Source organism: Xyrauchen texanus, chromosome 33, assembly GCF_025860055.1.
Source record: "Xyrauchen texanus isolate HMW12.3.18 chromosome 33, RBS_HiC_50CHRs, whole genome shotgun sequence".
In the NCBI taxonomy this organism is placed as follows: Eukaryota; Metazoa; Chordata; class Actinopteri; order Cypriniformes; family Catostomidae; genus Xyrauchen; species Xyrauchen texanus.
The window spans coordinates 16,528,438-16,552,509 of NC_068308.1; the positions used below are offsets into that span (position 1 = coordinate 16,528,438).

Sequence of the window (24,072 nt, forward strand, 5' to 3'; positions counted from 1 at the left end):
TCCTAAGACCGCGACCGGGCTACATGCCCAAGGTTCCTACCACACCCTTCAGGGATCAGGTGGTGAACCTGCAAGCGCTGCCCCAGGAGGAGGCAGACCCAGCCCTTTCACTGCTGTGTCCAGTACACGCTTTGCATATTTATCTAGACCGCACACAGAGCACCAGACGCTCTGAGCAGCTCTTCGTCTGCTTTGGGGGACAGCAGAAAGGGAACGCTGTTTCCAAGCAGAGACTCGCCCACTGGGTTGTCGACGCCATTTCCCTGGCTTATCACACCCAGGCCGTGCCCCCCCCCCCCTTGCGGGTCCGAGCTCACTCCACCAGGAGTGTTGCGTCCTCATGGGCAATGGCTAGGGGCACTGCCCTAGCAGACATTTGTAGAGCAGCGGGCTGGGCAACACCTAACACTTTTGCGTGATTCTACAATCTCCGAGTTGAGTCAGTATCGTCCCGTGTTTTCTCAGGTACCGAGCCCGTAGAACTCGGGAGCACGCCCACGATCTGACCTGGTGAATCGCTTGCACCTAGCGCCCTTCCCCCTAACCAGGGGAAACAGTGCGCCTTCATTCCCAGGAGATCCCAGGTTTAGGACACTGGTTGATTCCTCCCTAGCCCTCGTGGGTCGCAGTTCAGCGGAGGAACTCGCCGACCCAAGCCACTGAGGGTACCGCAAGCTACCCTGTACTGGTATAGGTGCTCCACACTCCTTCGGACTCCCCCTGTGTGTAACACCACGGTTCTGTCCCCTCTGGCGAGCGGACTCCCGTGTTTCCCTTAGGCAGTCACGGCTGCCTCGGTTGCCGTGCTGTATGTTCCCCCCTCTATGAGGCTGGATCCACCACCGCACCAACTTTTCCACATAGGCCCTAAGTCAGGCCTCTGATGGTTTTGTCACTTAAACTTGCCTCCGCAGGGTCTTCTCCGCCCTGAATTAGGGCTAAGACGTCCTTCCCTCAATGCGTGTAAGGGCCCCGGCCTTAGTTGCTCTATGCGAGAAACATAGAGAGAAAAGAGGCCCGGCCAGGCTTGGCCCGTTCCCAGGTTGGCGGCCAGCACCTTGTTCCCCCCTCCAGGGTAACGATAAGGAATCCTGATGGCTTAAATGGGGCATTGGGGAAGGGTACGTGCAGCCTGATACAGTTGGTCGTCCTGCACGTAAGAATACCTGCTCGCTCCTGTATCAGCAGTTCACGTACACGGCTCAGCGCATGGCACTATTATAAGTGGACCCCTAGTGTCGCTTCTCTGACACAACGTGGAGAGAGCGACAGAAGGGGAACGTCTAGGTTATGTATGCAACCTCTGTTCCCCGATGGAGGGAACGAGACGTTGTGTCTCCCCTGCCACGTCGCTGAGCCGAGCCACTGTTGTGGCCGGACCATTTCCGGCTCCTCAGAAAAATCCTGAATGAACTCCCGTATTTGCGCCGCTTAAATACCCGTATGTCCGGGGGCGGGACATGCAAATACTGGTTGCCAACTCTCATTGGCCTTTTTTCATATTTCAGAGGTGAATATCGGCACTCAAGAGAGACCCCTAGTGTCACTTCTCTGACACAACGTCTCGTTCCCTCCATCGGGGAATAGAGGTTACATACGTAACCTAGACGTTTCATGACGACATCAATCACTATGTCAGTGTGTTACTGCATGATATTAAAGCACAACAATGTCTGAAAAGACAAAGAAAGCGCAAAAAAACAGCGCACAGTTTCTCACAGATGAGATTTAAATTTAATCTAAGCACAAACGCAACATATTAAACAGAATTATCCATTATTTTAGCATATCACCTGTATTAATGGAGCTACTGGTGTTCGTGTTTGTCATCTGTATTGATATCAGACACACTAAAGAAGATCCGTGAAGCTCTCATGATTGTGTATTTATCTGCTTTTTAAAATGTTCAGATTGGACGGTTATTTCCTTTTAAACCCGCTCGTAACTGTCAACTACACCTCAAATGTGATGTTTACACCTCACATGCGTTTTTGACCACATTCATATGTGGCTTCTGTGATCTGATCACAAAACGTTTTAGACCCTGTTTAGACCTGTATTTAAGGCTCACCACATATGAACTGATCACCTGAAATGCATCTTAATACCAGATGGAAATGGGGCATTAGGTGGCTGATTACTTATCCACACAAGATATTTTACTAATGAATTTTTAATAATTGTTCAGAATTTTTTTACACATTATTTTCACTTTGATGTTGAAGGTTACAATTTGTAAATACATCTGGAAAAGTTTCAATTTAAATTTGTTAAATTTCCAGGGTGTAATGTGACAAAATATAAGGATTTTGACCAGGTACGATGACTTTTTATATGCACTGTAAGTTAAAATGTCCACTATTTGGCAAATATTGGAAGAAAGTTGCAGTTTTCATGCATGTTCCTATTTGTGCATATTTATTATGCCTTTGTAAATGACTTATTAGTTATAAATGAACCCCTTTATAAACACTTAACAAAAGGAACCTTCACGTAAAGTGTTACCATGTTTTCAGAGTAGTCAGAGCTGATTTTAGTTATGGAATATTATGGAATATATCAAATGCTAGATAGCAGGTCTTGAGGAATTCACTATGGGAGCATTTTTTTTTTGCATCAACATTTTATATATCTAGGGCATTTTTGTAACTCTCCATAGTATTTTTGCCTCGAGTCATGGTTAATTTCGCAATAAAGTTCAGCCATTCTGGCTAAGAGTGGTCTTTGCACACTTCCGATCAGTTTTCAAGCACAGATGCGAACATAGCCAATAATTTATTATAAATCTATCACATTAATAGGATTTTGTGTGTAGTATATGCGATATTAAAGTATGATAATATGATATGTAGTATATTCTTTTAAATGTGAGAGTGTTCTGTGTGTATGTAACGGTAACCAGCTGGTAGGTAGCTGTGCAAAGTGTAAACCTCACTCCTCTGGCCTCAAGAGGTGCACTAACAACTGACGCTAGACACTGTAGTCTTTAGCCTCCTTGTTAGTGCCTGCCTCCCATCCTGAGCCAGTTCGAATCCTGAGCGGGTCAAGCAGGACTGGTTACATGTAAATGAGTGGTAAGGTTTGAATTACTGCCTAAATGGCACCTCATACTCTGGGGGATGCTGAGTCATAGACAGTTTTGATCTGGAGTCAAATGGTGCACATTCTTTCCATAACATAATAAACTGCAATCAGGCATCAGTCAGGTTTATTTGATGTTGCTCATATGAACAAGAATTTGAGTGTTAAATACTTTTCAGACATGTATATACCACTTAAAATCCAATCCTTTTATCTGCCAGTGATGCTGTCAGGTCAATCAAAGCAAAGTGTAATAAAATAAAATAATTCCATAACTTTGAACCTTACATCAGAACAATAAGAATTAATCAAGTATTGGTGAAGTAATTAAGTGCATACTAGTCTTCGACAAGACAAAAGCAGTCATTCTCTGTTTGAATTGTGGGCTGAATTTTGGAAATGTTGAAATGTACTGTTTAAAATTCCATCTCATTTGAATGTTGTCAGAGATTTCTTCTAAATAAAGATTTCTCAAAACAGATATGCAAATCAAATGCATTTAACATATGAGGATAGAAAATGAGTTCTCAAAAATAACATTTTAATATGAGCCAGACTATTTTAAGAGATTGTTTTTCAGAACCAAGGCAAAAGGATTGAGCTTGAAGATTACTTAAACATTTATGGATGGCTAAAATGTGATGCACCACCTCACACGGAGACTGAAAATAGGAAATAGAAGTACAGACATTCTAGCAGATCTCATAAAACAGATGGATACTCTCCAATAAATTCAACCAGTCTGTGCAATTCAGGGATTTATTTTCATTAGCATGAACTGTGACAGTCTAGCCTTGATATATACTGTATCTTGAGAACAGAACTGGACAAATGGAAAAACCCACAAGGGCAAACGGTGAAATTCCCAACGTGGAGCAGTGTGCAACTATGGAAGCAGATCTTCTTTTTTCACTCATGAGGACTTTATTGAAAAGAGAGGACTGGCATAGTAACAAGTTTATGTGAAAAGACTGTCTGGATGTCTTAGGAGAACATTCTATATTCAAACCGAGCAAAACCAAAGGTCAGAGACTTGAAAACCAATCATATATAGCTGCCTTTCCTCCCTCTCACAGCAGTTGGTGGAGACCTCTCCAAAAATGGAATTTGTGAATTAACAATGACTTTGGGTCTTACATTTATCCAAAGCGACTTACAGTACACTTATTACAGGGACAATCCCCCCGGAACAACCTGGAGTTAAGTGTCTTGCTCAAGGACACAATGGTGGTGGCCATGGGGTTAGAACCTGTGACCTTCTGATTAACAGCCCTATGCTTTAGCCACTACGCCACCACCACTCCATCTGCAATTGAAAAGAAATCTATTCAGATGCAAGAGTATTACCCCTTTACACAGGTTTATGAATAATAATAAGAGCTGCATTGTTTATGTCTAGGATTTCAGAGAGAAGAATTTTGCATTTCTGTGATGGGTGATATTGTTGGGTAATGCTCTGATTATGGGTAAAGTAATACTCAGTACAGCCACTCCCTATACACATATTACGCAGTCTGCGTAGGGCACCAACTCCATAAGGGGGATGCATCTTACCCCACCGGCTGCCCTTCCTCACACATTATAAGCTATTCAATGACCTGATGGCAGTTAAAGAACACAGATAATAACATCACAATCTTGTAATTATGCAGGGATGATACTTGATAACTTGTGTTAAAGGAATTTCTGGGTTCAATACAAGTTAAGCTCAATTGACAGTAGATGAGGCTTAATATTGGTCCCTCCTTTTCTGAATAATGCAAAATCCTGAGGTTCAGTGAGGCGCTTAAAATGGAAGTGAATGGGGCCAATCCATAAACATTCAAATACTAACTTCTTCAAAAGTATAACCACAAGGCATAAACAATATGTGTGTTAACACGATTTTAGTTTTAAAAGATTGCTTACTAATCTTTTCTGTGTAAAGTCATATATAATTTTACAACTCCTTTGCCATGCTGTTGTAATGTCGTAAACCCTAAAACTGTAAAAAAAAAAACGGGATTAAAACAACTTTTGAGCCTAAATAATAGATGGATTTTAACAGGAGAATGGAAGTGTTTTATAAAAGTATATGTTTAATATTTCTGCCTTTAAACCCTTCTAAAATTGGTGCCATTCACTTCCATTGTAAGTGTCTCACTGTAACCTCCATTTTTGCTTCTTTTTTTGTTTTAAGAAAATGAGGGAGGAGTAATCAACATTATGCCACAAATACTGTTGATTGAGCACATGTTTATCACCATGTTGAATCATAAAGCCTAGACTACTCTGAAACATATGGTAGCACAGGTGAAGATGATACACAAGGCTTACAGGCAATCATCTTTAAAATGGCAAGATTCAGAGGAAAAGACTCCAAATTAGACTAATTAATTAAAGGTGCACTCAGTAATGTTTATGTTCAACTACACCTAGCTTTGTACAGTAGATGTAACATTTTGCAAAAAACAGAAGTTTTCAGTTCCTGAGACTATTGTAGAAATGGACTATTTGCAGTCAAGCTAAATTTTGCGAGTAAAAGTGTTCAATTACAGGGCTTTATTGAGATCAAACAAGAAATATTCAAGTCATATCACCTCAAAATGGCAAAGTAAATCAATGTGATTGTTTTCAACGCTGACCTTACTCTGCTCTAGAAACTAGACATTTGGGCAGTGGTGGAAAGAGTACAGATTTTTTTTTTACTTGAGTAAAATTACTGCTACTGAAGAAATAATGCACTTGAGTACAGAAATATTATGACTCAAGTTAGAGTAAATAAGTCGTTTGCCGAAAACTACTCAAGTAATTACGTTACAAGTTATTTTATGAAAAGTATATTATATATATTATATACGCTTTCATTTTAAGAACACAAATACATTTTTGTTCTTGAAATAAATGTATGCTTCCTTTCACAAAGGATGGATAAAATTGATCAAAAATACTGTCAAAATCATTAATTGCCTATTATTATTACGGTTTGAAATAATAGTTTTAAGTGATATTTATAAAACAAAATCTTTACCCATGATGGCAAATATATACTGTGTCATGTATTCCTTACAAAATAAGTGCTTATTTGGTACTCAAGAACATTTTCTAATAATTAGAACAATTGAAAATGGTTGCGCTACCATGTGGAAATCACAATACAGTGGGGTTTTTCCCCATTTGCTGAGGTATTGAGTTCTTACAAGTTGCTTTACACCTTTTTTGTTTTACATTTTTGTTTGAAAAAATTTACACATAAGAAACACATTTCACCTGAAATCCTATTTTCTCCTTAAGTCTATTGTTTTAAAGAGACGAAGCCTATTCCATGCATTACTGTGTTGAAAAAAATATCTTTAACCAGGATAGAGAGGGAACTGGCCGGCCAGATGCACAACAAAAAGACAAGTAAATCACAGTCTCTAGTTTGAGAAACAGACTCCTCACAAGTCCTAAATTACCAGCTTCTAAATACCAAAGATCTGCATTACTGCAAGATGATTCTTGGACAAACAAAACATTTTAAGAATACAACATTTATTTGAATTGAAATAGTCATTTGTAACATTCTAAATGTCAGTCTAAATTAAACAAACTGTTATCAGTTTCCATCGCATCCCAACTGAATAAAATAAGGCAAAAATAAACATTTCACAGTGTTTAGTGAGACATATGATTGATTCATATACTAAAAGTGGTTGTTCTGTATCTGTATTATTGTTTTACATTTGTAATAATAAAGTCTTAATTAACATTATGGTTATTTAACATACTGAGATATTATTATTAAGTAAATTGTAGCATTTGGCAGCATTATGTTTTGTGATTTCTCATACCATCTTTATATAACATCCATCCCTTGCGCACTTTTGGCCTATAGTGGGTGAGACTTTTCAGACAGATATACAGCAGCACAGGGCAGGTAAGTACAGTACAGCATCGTGAGCGAGAGTGTTACCCGCTAGGGTGGTTTATTTAATGCAGGAGTACAATTCCAAACTGATGATTGATATAAGCAGACAGCCTGTCTGTGCACACGATGGTGTGAGGAAACAGATGACAGGAAAAAAAATGTATGCTCCGTGAAAAGTCAAAAGAAGATAGCAATGTACGGAATTGTAGCTATTTCAGATATTATTAATATAACATGGGAACTCAATGCGTGGGCATTTTTTGCCCCATATTTTAAATTTCTAGAATATTTTCTTAATTTTGGTAGCATTTTTTCCCCAAGTCCCCATTAATTTCAACACTATTGGCATTGTATCTTTCTAAGGTATATAAAAAGTTAGTTTTAGACATAAAAACATTAACAAAATCTTGTTTGCAAGTAAAAAGATATCCCCACATATATGCTACATGCATACAAACTACATTTTGTTAATGTTTGACACAATTAAAACATTGCTTGCCTTAAAAACAAGTGAAGTTTGATCAGTGGTTAAACATGTTCAGATTGTTCCCTTATACCTGAATGAACAGCCCCTTTCCAGAATAAAATGAAATATGCAGAAAATCACAGTATTAGAGTTCTTGTGTAGTGACAGGGCAGAATGTTTATAATTAGTTTATAAACAAATTTAGTGCTTATAAATTTTCTTCCCAAAAATTCTGAAATATTGTTTTTGTAATTATGGTGAAAACATTTGCAGCGAAGTTGAATACTTAATTTTTAATCAACTCAAGTAAAAGTAAAAGTACTTATTTATTAAGTATTATTTATTTATACTATTTATTTATTTGTTACTTTCCACCTCTGCATTTAGGCTTACTGTCAGCCATTTTTTGAGGGCTTACCTTAGTTACTATCCTAACCAGGGAGTAACTACAAAAACTTCATAAAAACTACTTACAAAATTCTTCACTGTTTTTGCTAAATAGTGAAGTTAGTTAAATAAATTAGAGGGTTTATTCTATTTTCTTTTTTTTTTTAATAGAATTATACACTTGTTTGACATTTAATTCTGACAGTCTTGTGCCAGAAAAAAGCCTAAAATACATCCTTTAAGTAGATACTTAAGAGACTATGACTAGATCATTATTATATGTTTCAACAACAATTCTTTTAACCCTAACTGATGCAGTGTGTAGCTTCTCATTTCTTAAAAAACATGTCAGAATACGTATCCTGTGGTCGTGGAAACAATGTTAATGTGTTCCAGAAGGGGCAAATTATTGGCATGCATCAAGCAAAAAGCAAATAAAGAGATTGCTGAAATCAGTGGAATTGGGTGAAGAACTGTCCAACGATTATTAAAACCTGTAAAGATAGTGGTGATCGTAGATAACAAAAACACTTGGGGAAGTCACATCTTAAAAAATCGACAGTAGAAATCATGTTTAATAGTGAAAGTAAATAAACAAGAAAGTAAAAATTACTTAAATTTGCTATGGAGCATAAAGATTGGACTGTTGAGCAATAGAAAAAATTAATGTGGTCTAATGAGTCCAGATTTACCCTATTCGAAAGAGATGAGTAAATCATCAGTGTAAGAGGGGAAGCACATGAAGCGATGCACCCATCATGCATATGGTAGTGTGAACAGAACCAGAATTACATCTTTACAAATTTAGGACAAAAAAAAAACTTGCTTGTTTTATAAATATGTATTGTATTTATTTATTTTATTTGGGGGGTTCTCTGAAAAATTTGTAAATTGTTTTGCAATTAGTCCAAAGTATGTGGCAATAGTGAACTTATACATATTAGTGTTAAAAATTGCAACAGCAGCCCAAAAATGCACCAGTTTAAGGGCTTTTATGGTAGCTCTAACTAAAGTGTCAAAGTAGCTTTCTCAACACAGTTTCTGACAGTGACTGACAGTTATTTACCAGCAGAAATGTTTTATAATATATATGTTCATATAGCTCAACTGGTAGAGCACAGACATGCCAGTGGCATAGGCTTAATTCCCAGGGAACACACATATTACTAAAAATATATACCTTGAATTCACTTGAAGTCAGTTTAGCTGAAAGCATTTGCCAATTGCAAATGCAGAAAACAAAACCTATATGAAATCTAAATTGAGGTTTTGTGGCTTTTAATCCATGTCTGTTAGCTGAGGCCATCAAAATGCATGTGTACTCTTAAAAACAAAATACATTATTTTGTCAGGAAAGATTTGTAAGCCATTTTTGAGACCTAAGAAAGGAGAAATGTTTTATTTTATTTATTCATTAATTTTATTTTTTCAGAAATCTCAGTAAATGAGATGTAGCAAGACAAAATTGTCATAAAAACACAACCGTACATTTTGCAGCACTCCTCTTAGAAAGGAAGGGTGTTTTTGTCATGTTCAAATGCAGCAGTCTGAAAAGCATTCACCCTGCAGCAGTGTCCATACACTTTCTGCTCATATTTCAAGAGACACTAACAAAAATAGCCTGCCTGGTCCTGATTTGCAATAGGTTTCCCTGGCCTAAGGTGTTTTTGAGTGAATCCTTTGGTTTATACTTTAGGTTGGCATTTGCTGAGGAACTCAGCAAAACAAAAATGCTTTTAAAAGGACCCAGCCCTGGCCAAAGTCAGAAAAAGAAACTTAGGAGGGACAGATATTAATCAATGACATGTTTATAATTCAAATGCTCCATGAAATCAGAATTGATTTCAAGTTTTGTGGCTTTTAGTTCAAGTTTATTAGATCTGAAGCCATCTATTAGAGTTCTCTAACTGTTTTTCTCTTTTAGGAAAACAATCAAAAATACTGATGACTCGTACGGCACTACACTGATTTTTTCCCAATCAAATACTATCTATAATTAAAATGTACCTCATCCTAATGCCACCTGCTACCAACTAGCAATAGCCAGACTTCCTGTTTCAATAAGAAACACGTCGACATTGGACAAAAAAAAAATGCACACATCGAGCCATTTCATGGGGTCTTTAACGCAACAACACTCAACATTGTTATGCTGATAACATGACAGCTATGTGCATGCTCATCACATTTACATTTAGCAGATGTTTTCATCCAAAGTGACTTACAAATGAGGAACATACAATAACAATCAATAAAAAAGTCAACAATTTCTACAGTATCCCACTGCCAATTTCCAAGAGTCAAAAGTTCCAAAGGCATAGTTAGAAAAATGTAAATAACTTCCGAAAGAGGTTCTTGTGAGCAATTTTTTTTAGTTGATTGAGTATAGTCATTGTTAGCAGTTTGAGTCAGCACAGAGCACATGAATATAAATTGCTTCATCACCAGTGAGAATTGACACAAGAGGAAGATTTGTAAATGATAGACCCTGAGTGTGGGAGGAAGAAGTCTGCCACATCAGTCAACTTACCGACAGCTATTAGATGAAGTAGCCTTAATGTTTTATATACGTGTTAAAATCATGCTGCAGGTGCAAACATTTTGCTTATAGAATGTTCTTCAACAGCTTAGTCATATTAGACTACAGATGTCAAGGTGCAAATAGATTACTGTTCAAACATACCATAGGTGTGTTTTGTTTACTGGCTCTTTAACTGAGGTTTTTAATTTTTAATGAAATGAGGGTTGCCTTGTATTGTATAATAATATAAGAGAAATAGGAGATTGGTTTATTTATTGAGATGCTTTTAGGAAAATTCACAAAAAAAATGTAAATTCTGATATAATTTACCCTTAAGTCATTCCAAATCCATTTTACTTTTTCTGTGGCACATACAGTAAAAGGATATATTTTAAAGAATGTACTGGTAGCTATTTTCCATGCAATCATAATGAATGGCGTCTGCTTCAAAAAGTACCTCAAAAGCACCATAAAAGTATCACAAAAGAGCTCCACATAAATCACGGGCTATATTAAAGTTTTTTGAACACATTTGCATGAGGATCAGACTAAAATTGAAGTTGTAATTCACTGGTAATCTTGACATCCACCCTAACTCTCCTTGACTTGTTCATGAGAACCATAGCGATTTTTGAACAAATTTGTGAACAAATCATTCTTTTGACCATACAAACCGTTAACTTCTCTCTGATTCTCATTTCTCATGAACTTGCTAAGGTGAGCTAGTGCAGATGTCAAGATTTGTAGTGAATAACAACTAAAATTCTGGTCTGTTCCTTACACAAAGCTATCATATGACTTCAGACGACTTTGAATTTGTGCATGGGTTGAATTGATAACTTTTTGATACTTAAATGGTGCCTTCGTGTCCTTTATGAAGCTTGAAAGGTCCAGTACATCAAAAAGACAATCCAGTACATACTTCAAAATGTCTCTTTTTTTGTTCCATGGAAGAAATAATAATTTATGACAGATATTTTAGGTGAACTATTCCTCATGGGATTCCTTCGTGGTGAGTTATAAAATGTTACATTCACTCTTGCTTCTTTTCAGCCCCTAATTTGTAATGGAAGATGGTTTTCGGTGTCGCTAAGCAGAGATATAGAATCACATTACCTTTCGCACTGCTTCGGCCAAGCGTCACAAATCCAGAAGATATGAAGTTGTGAAGGTCATGTCCACCCCCTCGAGTGCTCTCCTTCGAATAATGCCCACCTGCAAATGGACACCAGAACGTTACATTTGACAAACAGAGAGATATCACTCTTTCGGTAGTACCTTTGTTCCCAGTTAAACAGCTGGCATTAGTGTAACAAACAAAATTCACCATGCGAAATTCAAGATTTATGACTTTCCATAATTCATATTGGTAAAGTCGCCTTGTCCACACAACACACACTGCTCACTGTCGTGTGAATATTAAATGCTGACAGTGTCTAAGGTGTGGTATTTATTCTTGATGTTCAAATTATCAGTAAATTATCAGTGTGCATACGGCGATGTCAAAAATGTTGGATGATAACCTTGAACACCATCTGGGAGTTCAATGCAATGGCATAAACTCAAATGCTGGGATAAGATTTTAAGACTTTCTGGGCTATTAAAGACTTCATGAGTTTAAAATTAGAGTTGTGTGGCTTTGAGTCCATGTCTATTGATTTTGAAGCAATGTATATGCTAGTGTAAGCAATGTAATGCTTCTGAAAGTTTACAAAATTAACTTTTAGCATATGTATGCATTTAAAATATACAGTCTTTCTCTTCCAGGAAAATAGACCAAAAATATTGATGACTCATCTGGCACTACACAGATTTTTGTCCAATCAAATGTTCTCTAGAGCCTAGAATGAAAATGTCTCTTCCCCTAATATCACTCGCAACTGATTACAAATAAGCAAATCATCGTTCATGGCCTTGATGTACTGTATCCTAAAGTCTAAAGCTGTTTGAAATGTCTGCCCAAACGTTTTAATATGAAACATAAATACAGTAAGGAAAACTGTGATTGTCAAGTGAGGATGTGTTTGGAGGATTCTGTCATAGGCTCTGCGATCTTCAGATTAATAAAGTTGTTTAACCATTATGATTTATAATTCTTTTCAATATTTTAGTGTAATTTCATTATACTATCATATGGATATATTAGATTCCCAATCCTAAACACTTATAAAACAATATAAAACATGTAACAGCCAGGCAAATCTAGTCACAATAATTTTAGTTAAATTACACTATAATATAGATATTTCTAACACCTAACCACCCCTACATCTATACCTTACCAACCTGAAAGATCCGGAACACAGTGTATGAATACAAGATCACATTTATGATAATTTAATAGTGCTATTTAATATTTATTTAATAAAATAATAATTAAATGTTAAAGCAATGAGTAAATAGTCAATCTATTTAATTTTAAAATCTAGCCTTGGGCAAAGTTATGAGTTGATTACGGCATCAGAGTGACATTTAAAATACAAGAGCGACCAGTGGCTGTTGTTTTGGGGGTACAAACAATTAACAAAGGGTGACATATTGGTGGTATATAGTTGCTATAAAAACGTATCATTATGAGAGTGTGTTGCTATGATACCAAAACATCCTTGAGCACTTAAACAATAATAGTCTTGTCATGACTGGGCAAAATTGTCTGTGGAAGTAATTCATCTGTCACTATTAAAGGATGACAATTCGTGCTTTCAAAGAATGATAAATAAATAAAAGGAACTGACAGGCATTTAACAAATTAAAAGATCATTTGTTAACATCTTGTTTACAGAGGCTTTGCAAACTGCCAGCTTCTCATACTGAGAGCTGGATTGTTCCAACCTCAAAAATGTTTTTGCTTTGGACCACTAGGAACAGTTGGATAAAAAGGAAACAACAAACAGGGCCAACTCGTATCAACACAGCACACATGAAAGAGCAAGATCTGACACAGTCCTCTGAATTAAATAAATGAATGTGAGGGAGGGAGGGAGGGGGCACGGAATGTAATACATGCAGCCTCTAAAACAGACCATAAACCTCTTTCAGTCTAAACCCCAAGAAGCCATAAGCATCTTGTGCACAGTTGACCAGACAAAATTCAATATGATGTGCTGTTACAGGACAGCTGGATTTGACTGGCTGTTATATCTGCCTCCTAAGGAAATCCTAAAAAGCATGTTCAACTTTGCCATAAGTGTGAGAATTTGAGATAACAGATTAAATTAAAACCACTTCATAGTCGGAGACCATTAGCAAGAGTCTTTCTGATGCTGTGCTTTGACACACGTGTGCTAGAGGAGAAACACCCAAGTGCGGTCGGCTCTGATGTCCTCATGAGGATGTAGCCAAGGCTTTTCAAACTGCAAGGAGAAATCATAGTCATGACTTAAGTTTTTTTAAAGCCTGGTTAACTTTAAAGTTAATTGTTAAATCAAGAAATTGTGAGGCAATGTGTTAAAAATGTGTAGAGCTGTGTCATTATGAAATTGCCACTGGCATTCCACATCTTAATTAAACTAATTATGTCCTAGTTTAATAACCCAGACAAATTGTATGGATGCAGTACTGATCTCTTAAAGCAATATTTGAGCAAATACACACATACGCTTACACATTCACTGCTGTACTTAAACTGTTCTTTGGCAACACATAAAACATTTTTGGGAGAGGGCTTCTTTGCATTTCTAATCCAGTAAATGTTTTATGAGAGCACTTTGCTTAATGTCAAATCATTCTTTAGCCACTTGAGGTAGATTTTTTGTACATCCCAAAACCACCGGTTCAAGGTGTTTTTCCACACAATTGTAGAACTAGTACCTCAACTAAAAACAGTCTGTGGTGGAACGGTACTTGTTCCATTAAAATCGAAAGACGTCACAGAAAGAGCTACCATTGATTGAAGTTTATTTTTTTTAAGTGTACAGAGATTCTCTCTAAACTGCATGGAGCTGAGGGAGGCAGGAGCACAACTGATGGCACAGGCAAGACTGAGAGTCTGACTAATCTGATCCACTAATCAGAACATTCATTTCAGACATGATTGGATATTTGCTAACCAATGATATTTTCTGTTTCACTAAGGGGCGGGACATTTCCAGCATCTAATGATGACGCACAAGCAACCCTGGAGTAACCATAACTTGCGCTGTAAATGTATTTGCCTGCTAAACATAAATATATACATGTATATACAGTACCCTGCAAAAGATGGTTATTTATATTTTCAGCTTTAGTGTGTCAATAAGAAAAATAAATGTTTAACTCCGAAACATTACTTTTGTAAACAGAAAAGATTAGAATAGAAGAACAAGGCACTCTGCAAGAGATGGCATTGCCCCCCCACTGAACATCTGGTCAGTCTGTGATTACATAAAGAGACAGACGTAATTGAGACAGCCTAAATAGATAGAAGAACTGTGGTGAATTCTCCAAGAAGCTTGGAACATCCTATCAGCCAACAACCAAGAAACATTCTGAGAATTGGTGCTGTTTTGAATGCAAAGGTGGTCACACAAATATTGATTTAGCTTTTTATGTTTTCTGGACTTTGTATGGTGTTAATATATATATATATAGTACACCTTGTTTCTCTTGCAAACTCACACATTTTTTTCTTCTCCATAAATCTGCAGATCATGCACAGCAGTGCCTCTCCATCTATCCATCTTCAAAAGCTGAAAAATGCTGACGTTGTAGGAAGTTTATGGTGGGAGGAAGGCAACAAGGTCTGAATCCAATGTTTGCAACACACCCTGTCTATTAAGAGGTCTTCGTTTGGTTGTTGATTTTATAAGGCATAGATATATCCTTCGCTGCCTATGGTTCGACGGTTGACGGAGAGAATAAAAATGGCATCTTGAGTATCATTTGAAGAAGTAAATTAATTTATATGTGTAATTCTATGAATTTTTTTGAACTGAATGTAGTTACTAATGGGATATATCACCCAAAATGGACAATTCTGACATAAGTTATTCACCCTCATGTTCTTCAAAATCTGTATGACGTTTTCTCTTTTACAAAACACAAAAGGAGATATTTTTATGAACATTGCAGACTGTCATGTCAATAAAATAGCAGAGGATAGTGACTCAAAAGTAACCAAAAGTATCACAAAACAATAGTCATTTTGTGTGTCATATTCCAAGTCTTCTAAAGACATAAGGTTTTGGTGAGAAACAACATGTAATTTAAGTCATTTTGAAATCCGTTATTTTCGTGAGTGCTATAAGAAAAGCTTGATCACACTGGCACACGTTTTCACATGAGAACTTGCTTTGTTTCACATGCAAAGTCCTTCTACAATGTTCCAGTAAACTGGTGTTGGTCCCTCATGCAGAGTTACTAACAAAAACCATCTTCCATCAGATATTATTCATCAGTTGACCTTCTCCTGTGGCATGACCGGAAGTGCATTGCGTCATTGGGTTCTTATCCCGCATAGAAACAAAGAACTAATCCTGTTTGCATAATCGGTGAGGAACGCAATTCAGAGGTTCCATTTTTCCTCTAGGGTTAATAAATTATGAATTCCTTTTCACTGTATTACATCATTCACAGCTAAAAACATCTCGATAAATAACTCACTTTTGGTGCCCCTCTGTGGGCATTTCACCCAGAAAGTCAAGTAGGTAGAGATGCAGGCCGGTGACCTCCAAATGGGTGCAGACTCTCCAAAAGAGGGTGGGGTTACTCCAAAAGGGGGCTTGGTTACTCCAAAAGGGTGTTGTGCCAACTCCAAAAGGATTAAGGTTAGGGAGAGGGTATGGCTAGGGGCTCCCTATATCTTTAATAGCTCACGCCCCTTTTAGGAACTATGCCTGCAGCTATACCCTTCTCCAGAAAGTGGAAATCACATTTGCCCTTACGTTTAAAAACACTTCCCGCTTAGGCCACTGGGGGCCCTGCTTCGAAATTTGGTAAGCAGATACCAAGTTTAGCTTAAGAAACATCAAACTACTGCTTCTGAATTCACTGAGATCAGTCGGCTTGTTTAGGGTCCTTTTTAAGCTTTAAAGTGAGGCACTATCCACTGCCACTGTATTAAAAAGATAGTCCGTGATTTTCATTAAAACATCTCCTTTTGTTTTCTGCATAGGGTGAGTAAATTATGACAGAATTGTCATTTTTGGGAGAAATTTTCCTTCAAATATTTTCTTGATTATGTCTTAAATGCACTTTAATTTGTTCTAGATCATTGGCTATGATTGTGACTTGGAAGCCTTTATGAAACCAGTTTCCTTTAGGGGTATCTTCATACAAAAATTCTGTGAAGTCATTGACTGACTGGGTAACAAGCAGCTGTCTTATGTTTCGGACACAGCCTATGACTGCCATTTCACAGCAGTCTGTATCATTTGGTAATTAGAGCGAGTCCAATCAGGTTTCATATTATAAAAGCACCACAAATTGCTCACAGTTAGCCAGCGACAACCACAAGTACAGTTCCCAAAGATAATGTCATAAATAGCATGCTGGACCAATGTCTTCCCTCCATGATGAAAAACAAATAAACTTGTGCATTAGGGCATGTGAATATGCATTTTCCATTTGAGTTGGTTTAGTAGATGTTATCAGTACACAGAACTCCAATTTGTATGCCAATTAAACACGCTTCTGTAGAGGCTGTCACTGTCCCTCATTGTTGACCCAGGACAGGACCGGAGGTCTCTGGTGAAAATATTGGCTCCACTCTCTGGTAATGAGATGTAGTTATTCCCTGTGATGGTTGACAACACAAAGTCACCAAGCTCAGAAACTCTACCTCATATCAGCCATTGACTGTGTAGATCTTTGAGTCTACAATACAAACAATACAATATAAACAGGCTTCATTAAGACTGAAAGACAGAAACAGCTATAGACCGAGTCCAAATGGAAATGTGGACATGGATCTCAGCTACCAGATTGTCCTTGATCCCAAGTCAGAGGTCAAGAGCCTTCTCTTATGTCATGCTGCTCTAAAAGGCCACTTTGTAATGAGGCTATGGAAAATAAGTGTCATAATGCAAACGCACTTAAAGGGATAGTTGGATGGAAAAGACTGACAACGAAAGTGAATGGTTACCAGAAATGGAGCAGCTTGGACAGTCTGCTAAATATGTAATATGCTTTTTTTTCACATCTGTGAAAAAGTAAATTTTAGGGTAAACTATTCAATTTAAGGGGCAATAAATAAGGATAAAAGATCTGTAGATCTTCTAGAGATATAGGCGTTAAATATAACTCTCTCATAATTCAAATTTTGGACCTTTGGTTTGGTGTTGTTGCCAAATGAGTGACATTTATCTCCCTTACATTAAAACCAAAGACATTTTATTTGATCATATCTCATGAGAACGTTCAAGAAAACTGTCAAGTCTCTCCTGACCTTGAATATAATGAAATTCAGTGCAGCCTTCAGTTTAAGGCCAGCAGCAAGGGGGGCGTATCTATAATGGCTCAACTGTAATTGATTCCCATTTAAAAATGGCATACAGAAGTCAGATGATTACCAAGCGTTAACCTGGTGGATTACACCGTGACAAGGCAATAACACGTGTCTCACATACATACTGCAATGATATTAGCATGAAATATAAGCCATCTGACTGGCAGTTGTCTGGCAGTTGGCCTGCAGTGCAAAATATACGACCCAGAGAGAAGCCTACTGATATATATTCCTATATTAGACAATATCATAGCAGTGACATACATTTCATTCCGTTCAGTTCATATGAATGAAAGTAACACCCTTGATTTGTCTTTTCCATCAAGACTGATATGCACTGAAAAAAATAAAAAATTGTGGACACTGGTTCCACAAAATGAAAATGTGATTCTTTGATCTAAAATTAAAATGTAGGCTCTACTCAAATACTTTGTGTAACGAAAACCTAAATGAATTGAGTTAAAACAACTTAAATTTGATCTGTTCAAATAACACTGTTGAAACTTGCAGCTTGTAGGGATGTGCGGATCAATCCTAAAAATATCGATACTTCCTATACTGATGTTGTATCGAAAATGTCGATCCTCACACAAAAATATCGATTCTAAATAAAAAATTTAAAATTTAACTAGGGGTATTATTATTTGGTTATCACGAACAATAATCATAAGCTTCAAAGTGAAATAAAATGGATTAGGCTATATTAACAAATACTTGTGCAGGATGGGAACTTTTTCTTCGTCCGCTCATCTTAACATTCATAAATGCTGAAAGACACAAGCAGACAATCGCTTGTGACTTCACAAGACTCGTTCAAACATGATGGATCAGTGCCTGGTGTGTAGTCTGGGGCATACAGTATATATGTAATATGCCATCCTATCTGTTTTAGGATTTTCCGTAGGCCCACATGAAATAACTAATGACACGTGTGGCTGCCAGAACAACAAGCATTTGACCCGGAACTTTTTCAATCTAATAACGCAATGCCGCAGCACCGCTGAGTGAATTGTGTTTTATTATAATAATGTTTTTTTTTTTTAAATGTGCAGAGATTCTCTCTAAACCACATGGAGATGCAATGGGGAGCACAGGCAAGACAGACAGTTCGACTGAGCTGATCCACCAATCAGAACATTCATTTCAGACGCGATTGGATATTTGCCAACCAATCATATTTTCCATTTCAGTGGAAGGGGCGGAACATTTTCAGCATCTGAAACACAAGCATCCCAGGAGAAATTATACTTTGCACTACATATTTATTTCCCTGCTCAACGTAAATATATGTATATACATTTAAATGTAACTTATGCAATACTGCATGTTATTGCACCCCTGATAGTTTTTGATGCTCTTTTTTTTTTTTGCCCTTTACTGCTGTCCATGGTGCCTTTTTCTCGTGATATCAATTAATTTATATTTCTAAGTAGGAAAACAATTTCACTCTACACAGAAAAGCACATAATATTACACAAATAAATAAAAATAAAAAAATATTTTTATGTTGGCTATATATGGTAATACAAGATAGTGTTAACATGAACATTACTACACTCATATTAATTCTTAACAGTTTATTGTGTATTATTAATTAGTTTATTAGTTAGAATAATAATCAAGTATTAACAATTTTCATGGTAGCATAATAAAAGGAACAATAATGACACCTATTAATTTAAATACATATTTAACATGAAGTGACTATACCATTGATTTACTACAGTAATATTTTAGTAGTAACCATGGTAAATTGTGTGGTAACTATGGTTTAACTAAATACCATGGTTAAACTATACTGTATTACTGTAGTGAAAGGGTAAACATAACAGAAGTATATTCATTTTCTGTTTAGGCAAAATAATAATAATATTGACTTGAATAATGACCAAAAATATTATTTTAAATTACCCATTTCATCCAAAGTAATCGCAAAAAAATACCTTTAACAGAAGTATTGGTATTGTTATCGACGATATTGGACTTGAATGTATTTTTAATGAGAAAAGCAATAAACTGATTTTTCAGTAGTAATATACCCAACCTCGACCTAACCATTATTTCCACTCTTGACATGACAGAAACTCCTCTAAATCCCAACATTACAGAACATGAAACACTACCAAGTCTCCTACTTATTTCATTTTGTGTAGAAATACATTTACTCTCTTAATCCAGTCCCATGCAAACAATGATGGGAACTGGAAATCCCCTGGCCGGCATCAGCATTACATTGATGCAACAAATATTATTTACATAGTCCCAACATTATTGGATTAAGTGGACATAGAACCATTCTACATAATAGAAATTAAGTTGTTACCAAAATGCGGAAGAATTGTGTTGCATTCATTCATTTTAAATAAGTTATTTGAGCAAGCAGTATAAATCAGGTTTAGTGAACACAATCCATCAGAAGTCTGAATCCTTTTTAACGTTTAATTGCAATGTGATCAAATCGCTTTTTGATGGCTGTGTTCGAATATCACTTGGACATGACATGATATAATTATGTTCTCATCTCAAACATACATGTATTAAGTTGATTTCAAGTGTACTGGTTTAGTATTTGCAATAGAGCTGCTTTCATTTTTTAAGTGTGTACTGCTGTGCAAAGGTAACACATAGTAACTACACATTTTGTTAAAACTGAGTTATGAGTGAAATCAGTTGTCTAAGACCATGTTCTGTCCTGTGACAGACAGGTTTGGCTTAACTATGCTCAGATTCAGAGAAAATGGAGTGTGAAAATTGCAGTCACTACACAGAATCCACACTATAACTAAATGACTCAGAAGACATTTTTCTCAGTTTCAATGTTGATGTAGTTACTTGTATTTTACTTATTTAGGACAGTATAATATTACAAGATCAATATATTGCAAAAAGACAGGTAAATTATATCAGGTCTCTTACCATGATTTGACTTTGAGCTGTGAACAGGGGTGTAGTGGTTTTTGGATCCCGTTCGCTGTGGCGTGTTGTCTTTGGGTGAGCTGTTCATCGCCGCAAAGTTTTCACAGTCATACTGTGATATAGGAATTGGTCCTTGTTGTCTAAGTATATCTGCTAGGGCTCTGTGGAGAAAATGTGAGAACTTCACAATAGGAAACAACACCAATGCAACACCTCATTAAGTTCGGCTAACAGATTTCCTCTGGCAAAATCCAAAATCCAAATAAACATAATTGAGCCATATTTCAATATTCTGAGAGTTGCAACTGGTATATATAGGTGGCACTGGGGAGCAGAATGCCAAACAAACTGTGTGTTATGAAAGCCTGGAGTCACAGTGTTAGCTCTGTAAATGTTTACTGTTAACAGAGAAATAAAATTATTTTTTGCATTTGTTACACTGCGATACCTGAATTGACATTAAACAGCACACTTCCCTATTGCATGGAATTTCAATTAGTTTGTTTGCTTGTTGGTCTTAATCTATGTTTGTAGACTATAAAACAGGCCACCCAGTTTTAGTCCTTCAGTTAGTTCCACCACCAGAGCAAGAAGTGTGCGTAAATGGTATTTCACACTTTCACATGTTCATTTACTGTATGAATGGCAAGTGGAAAAGGGCAGACAGTTTGCTGCCTGTAATAGAAGGCTCAAGTACTTTCTGAAACTCAGCCAGACATTACAAAGCAGAGAAAAGGAGGCATTGAGGTGGAGTGACAGATTCAGGGTGAATTGTAGGGAGGAGTACGCTAAATGGGAGTTTATTCATTATTCTACGAGTAATATGGATGTGCAGGGAGATAAACTTTTTGGTTCTCAAAACACAGATGTGAGAAAATATGTTTTATGAAATCATAAATGGGAGGGGGCAACATCTAATAAATCTTAATCACAAACTGGTGATTGAGAGAACTGTTTTCTCAGTGCACCATTAAAATGTTCTGAACCCTGCCACATATAGTGTAATGAACCAAATGGCCATTGAACATAGAGAGAGAGATCATCTTCTCCTGCATAACCGGAGTGCGTGATACTTTGTCCAGACACTGTTATGAATCTGTGCTTATTGTGCACATCAAATGAAGGGGAAAATTAAAGTCTCTGTAATGAACCATAAATTCTCTCATCTAAACACCAAAATGAAGGGTGTTCGCTCTGCTATTGCGATGGGTGCATATTAAAACTCTGCTTGGGACTTTGACATTCACAACCCACAGTTTCCACGTTTAATATTCCATATGGGCCACAGGCGAAACAAAAGAGCTGCAGATACTGCAGCTGGTGAGAGCACTTCAATCCAATCCAATTGCAATGTTATCAATCAATGGGATCAGTGCTTTACACTTTAAAATGTACATGTATAACTCCAGCAATCACATCAATGCTCAAATATTTCAAAGAGCAATTGTCATGATATTATCATTGAGATATGTTCAACAATTCAGAGATTATAATATTTACTTATTTTCAGTCAACTGCAATTGAAACTGTAGGGTAGCCTAATGTGAGATGTTCACTGTGTTGCTTACCTGTGAATGTTCATTTCCTGAGGCGGTTGGGTTGCTTTGTCATATGCGACTTTTGTTGAAACCCCAAGGACTATGATAAAAGCAATCACACCACAGGTAATGTACACCGCGGTGTTCGTTTGGTCCATACTCGGATCATAAGTATCACCTGTTGGAACAGGAGATGGGGGCACAGTTTTCACCCAGTCCGGTTTTTGGTAGTTCTTGCATGTTCTCTGCTCTAACCGGTTGCCTTTAAATTGGCAACAGAAGCGCAAGTAACACGAGCCGCAGCAGTAGCGGTGGTCGGTGTTATTGCACTCGAACTCCTTATCGAACTGTCCGCTCACGTCGTAGTAACCCAGGCACGTCTCGTGGGTGTGCGATGGACGGAGCTGCGTGATCCGCTGCGTGGACGCTGAAGGTACGACGGTGGTGGTGTTGTTCAGTTCTTTCGGCTTCTGAGTCCGTTTGGGCGCAGGTTTGACTCGTTTGGCCGTCAAAGTACAAAACACGTTCATTGGATCCAAATAAATGAGAAGCAGCAGAAAGTGTTGTATACCCATGGTTTGGCGCGTTTTCAGGACCTTGGACAGCTCGCTTCGATTTCCGCTTCAAGCGCACTTGATCCTATAAGGTTGCTGCAGTTCTGAAGTCAGCTTTCCCCCGCATTCCTGACGATATGAGGTTCTTGTAGGGATACTGATGAAAGGCGCCATTTATTTAATCGTGTTTTTGTAAAACATCGCTAGTTCTCTTTCAATTATTTTGGCGTCACTGTTGGTATTTTTGATGAACTCTTGTCAAACGTGCCTTCACATGTCGTATCTTGCTCTGGGAAGAAGTAGAGATGAACTTCATTGTTAATTAACGATTATAGATTAAATCTGATAAATGTATGAGATTACAACGAGCTCACGCGCACATTTCTTTTGTTTTTATTTGTCTATTTTACATTTATTTATTGTTTTAATGTGTTACTGTTTTATCGTTATATAACCCATAATTGCATCAGGTCCCTGCATTTCTGGCTCCTAATTTATAAACACTGCATATATGGCACAAATATATCGGTTTGTTACCACGCAGACACATGGCAATCTACCTGAATTAGAGTTGAGTGTGTTTTCATTGCCTTCACGGATAAACAAGGGTCCCATACAATTAAATCACTTTACATTAAAGACTAGTTTTATGTTGTCATCGAGTGTGCAAATGTATTACTTTTAAAGAAGATGTAATTGCTTACGTAGCCATATAGGATAGTTTATTAAATAGCATATATGTTATACATATATCAAGTGTAATATTTGCTAATTTATTATCGCTGAAATGTATTGCATAAATAGTCAGTTTTATTCAGCACTTACCTACACTTTAACGCTTCAATCGGGTGTGTTTGCTCTTGCCAAGGTGAATTGAAGTGACAGTCAGTATCCCATTCCGAAACAGACCCATCTGAAGGGTCCGCCTACCGTCTTTCGGTCTTGCATCAAATGCTGGCGTCACAGTCATTTTACATGCATCTTAAATTCATAGCTCTCTCTCATAGGCAGGGATAAGAGAATTAATTTCCTCCCTTCTCAGATTACCACACCTATTCATTAGCTTTTTAAAATATACTCTGACTTATACTTGTTGTGGTTTTATAACCCTTTTATAGGAAAATAAAAATGTATAGATTATTCTTTTATTTATTTATTTTTCCGTACAAATGCATAGATTTTAGAGCTGAACAAAATCTGCAAACAGTGTGGAATAGATTTCCTGTAGCAGTCTGCACCAGCTACTCCCATCCTATTTCTCTATACTGTTTCATTGATTTTTATTCCTGTAGAATTT

General features: G+C 37.0%; 1 protein-coding gene across 1 annotated transcript in view; it reads right to left on the reverse strand.

Annotated features, from left to right (window-relative positions):
* LOC127626785 (protein shisa-6) overlaps positions 1-23,664 on the reverse strand; it is a 100,454-nt gene extending 76,790 nt beyond the window's left edge. The window contains exons 1-4 of the mRNA XM_052102819.1: positions 23,601-23,664; positions 22,252-23,064; positions 20,684-20,844; positions 11,461-11,559 (exon numbers count right to left, since the gene is read on the reverse strand). Coding sequence (XP_051958779.1) covers positions 11,461-11,559; positions 20,684-20,844; positions 22,252-22,796 — 805 coding nt within the window. The 5' untranslated portion in view covers positions 22,797-23,064; positions 23,601-23,664. The remainder of the gene's footprint in view (positions 1-11,460; positions 11,560-20,683; positions 20,845-22,251; positions 23,065-23,600) is intronic.
* Between the last annotated feature and the right edge of the window lie 408 nt (positions 23,665-24,072).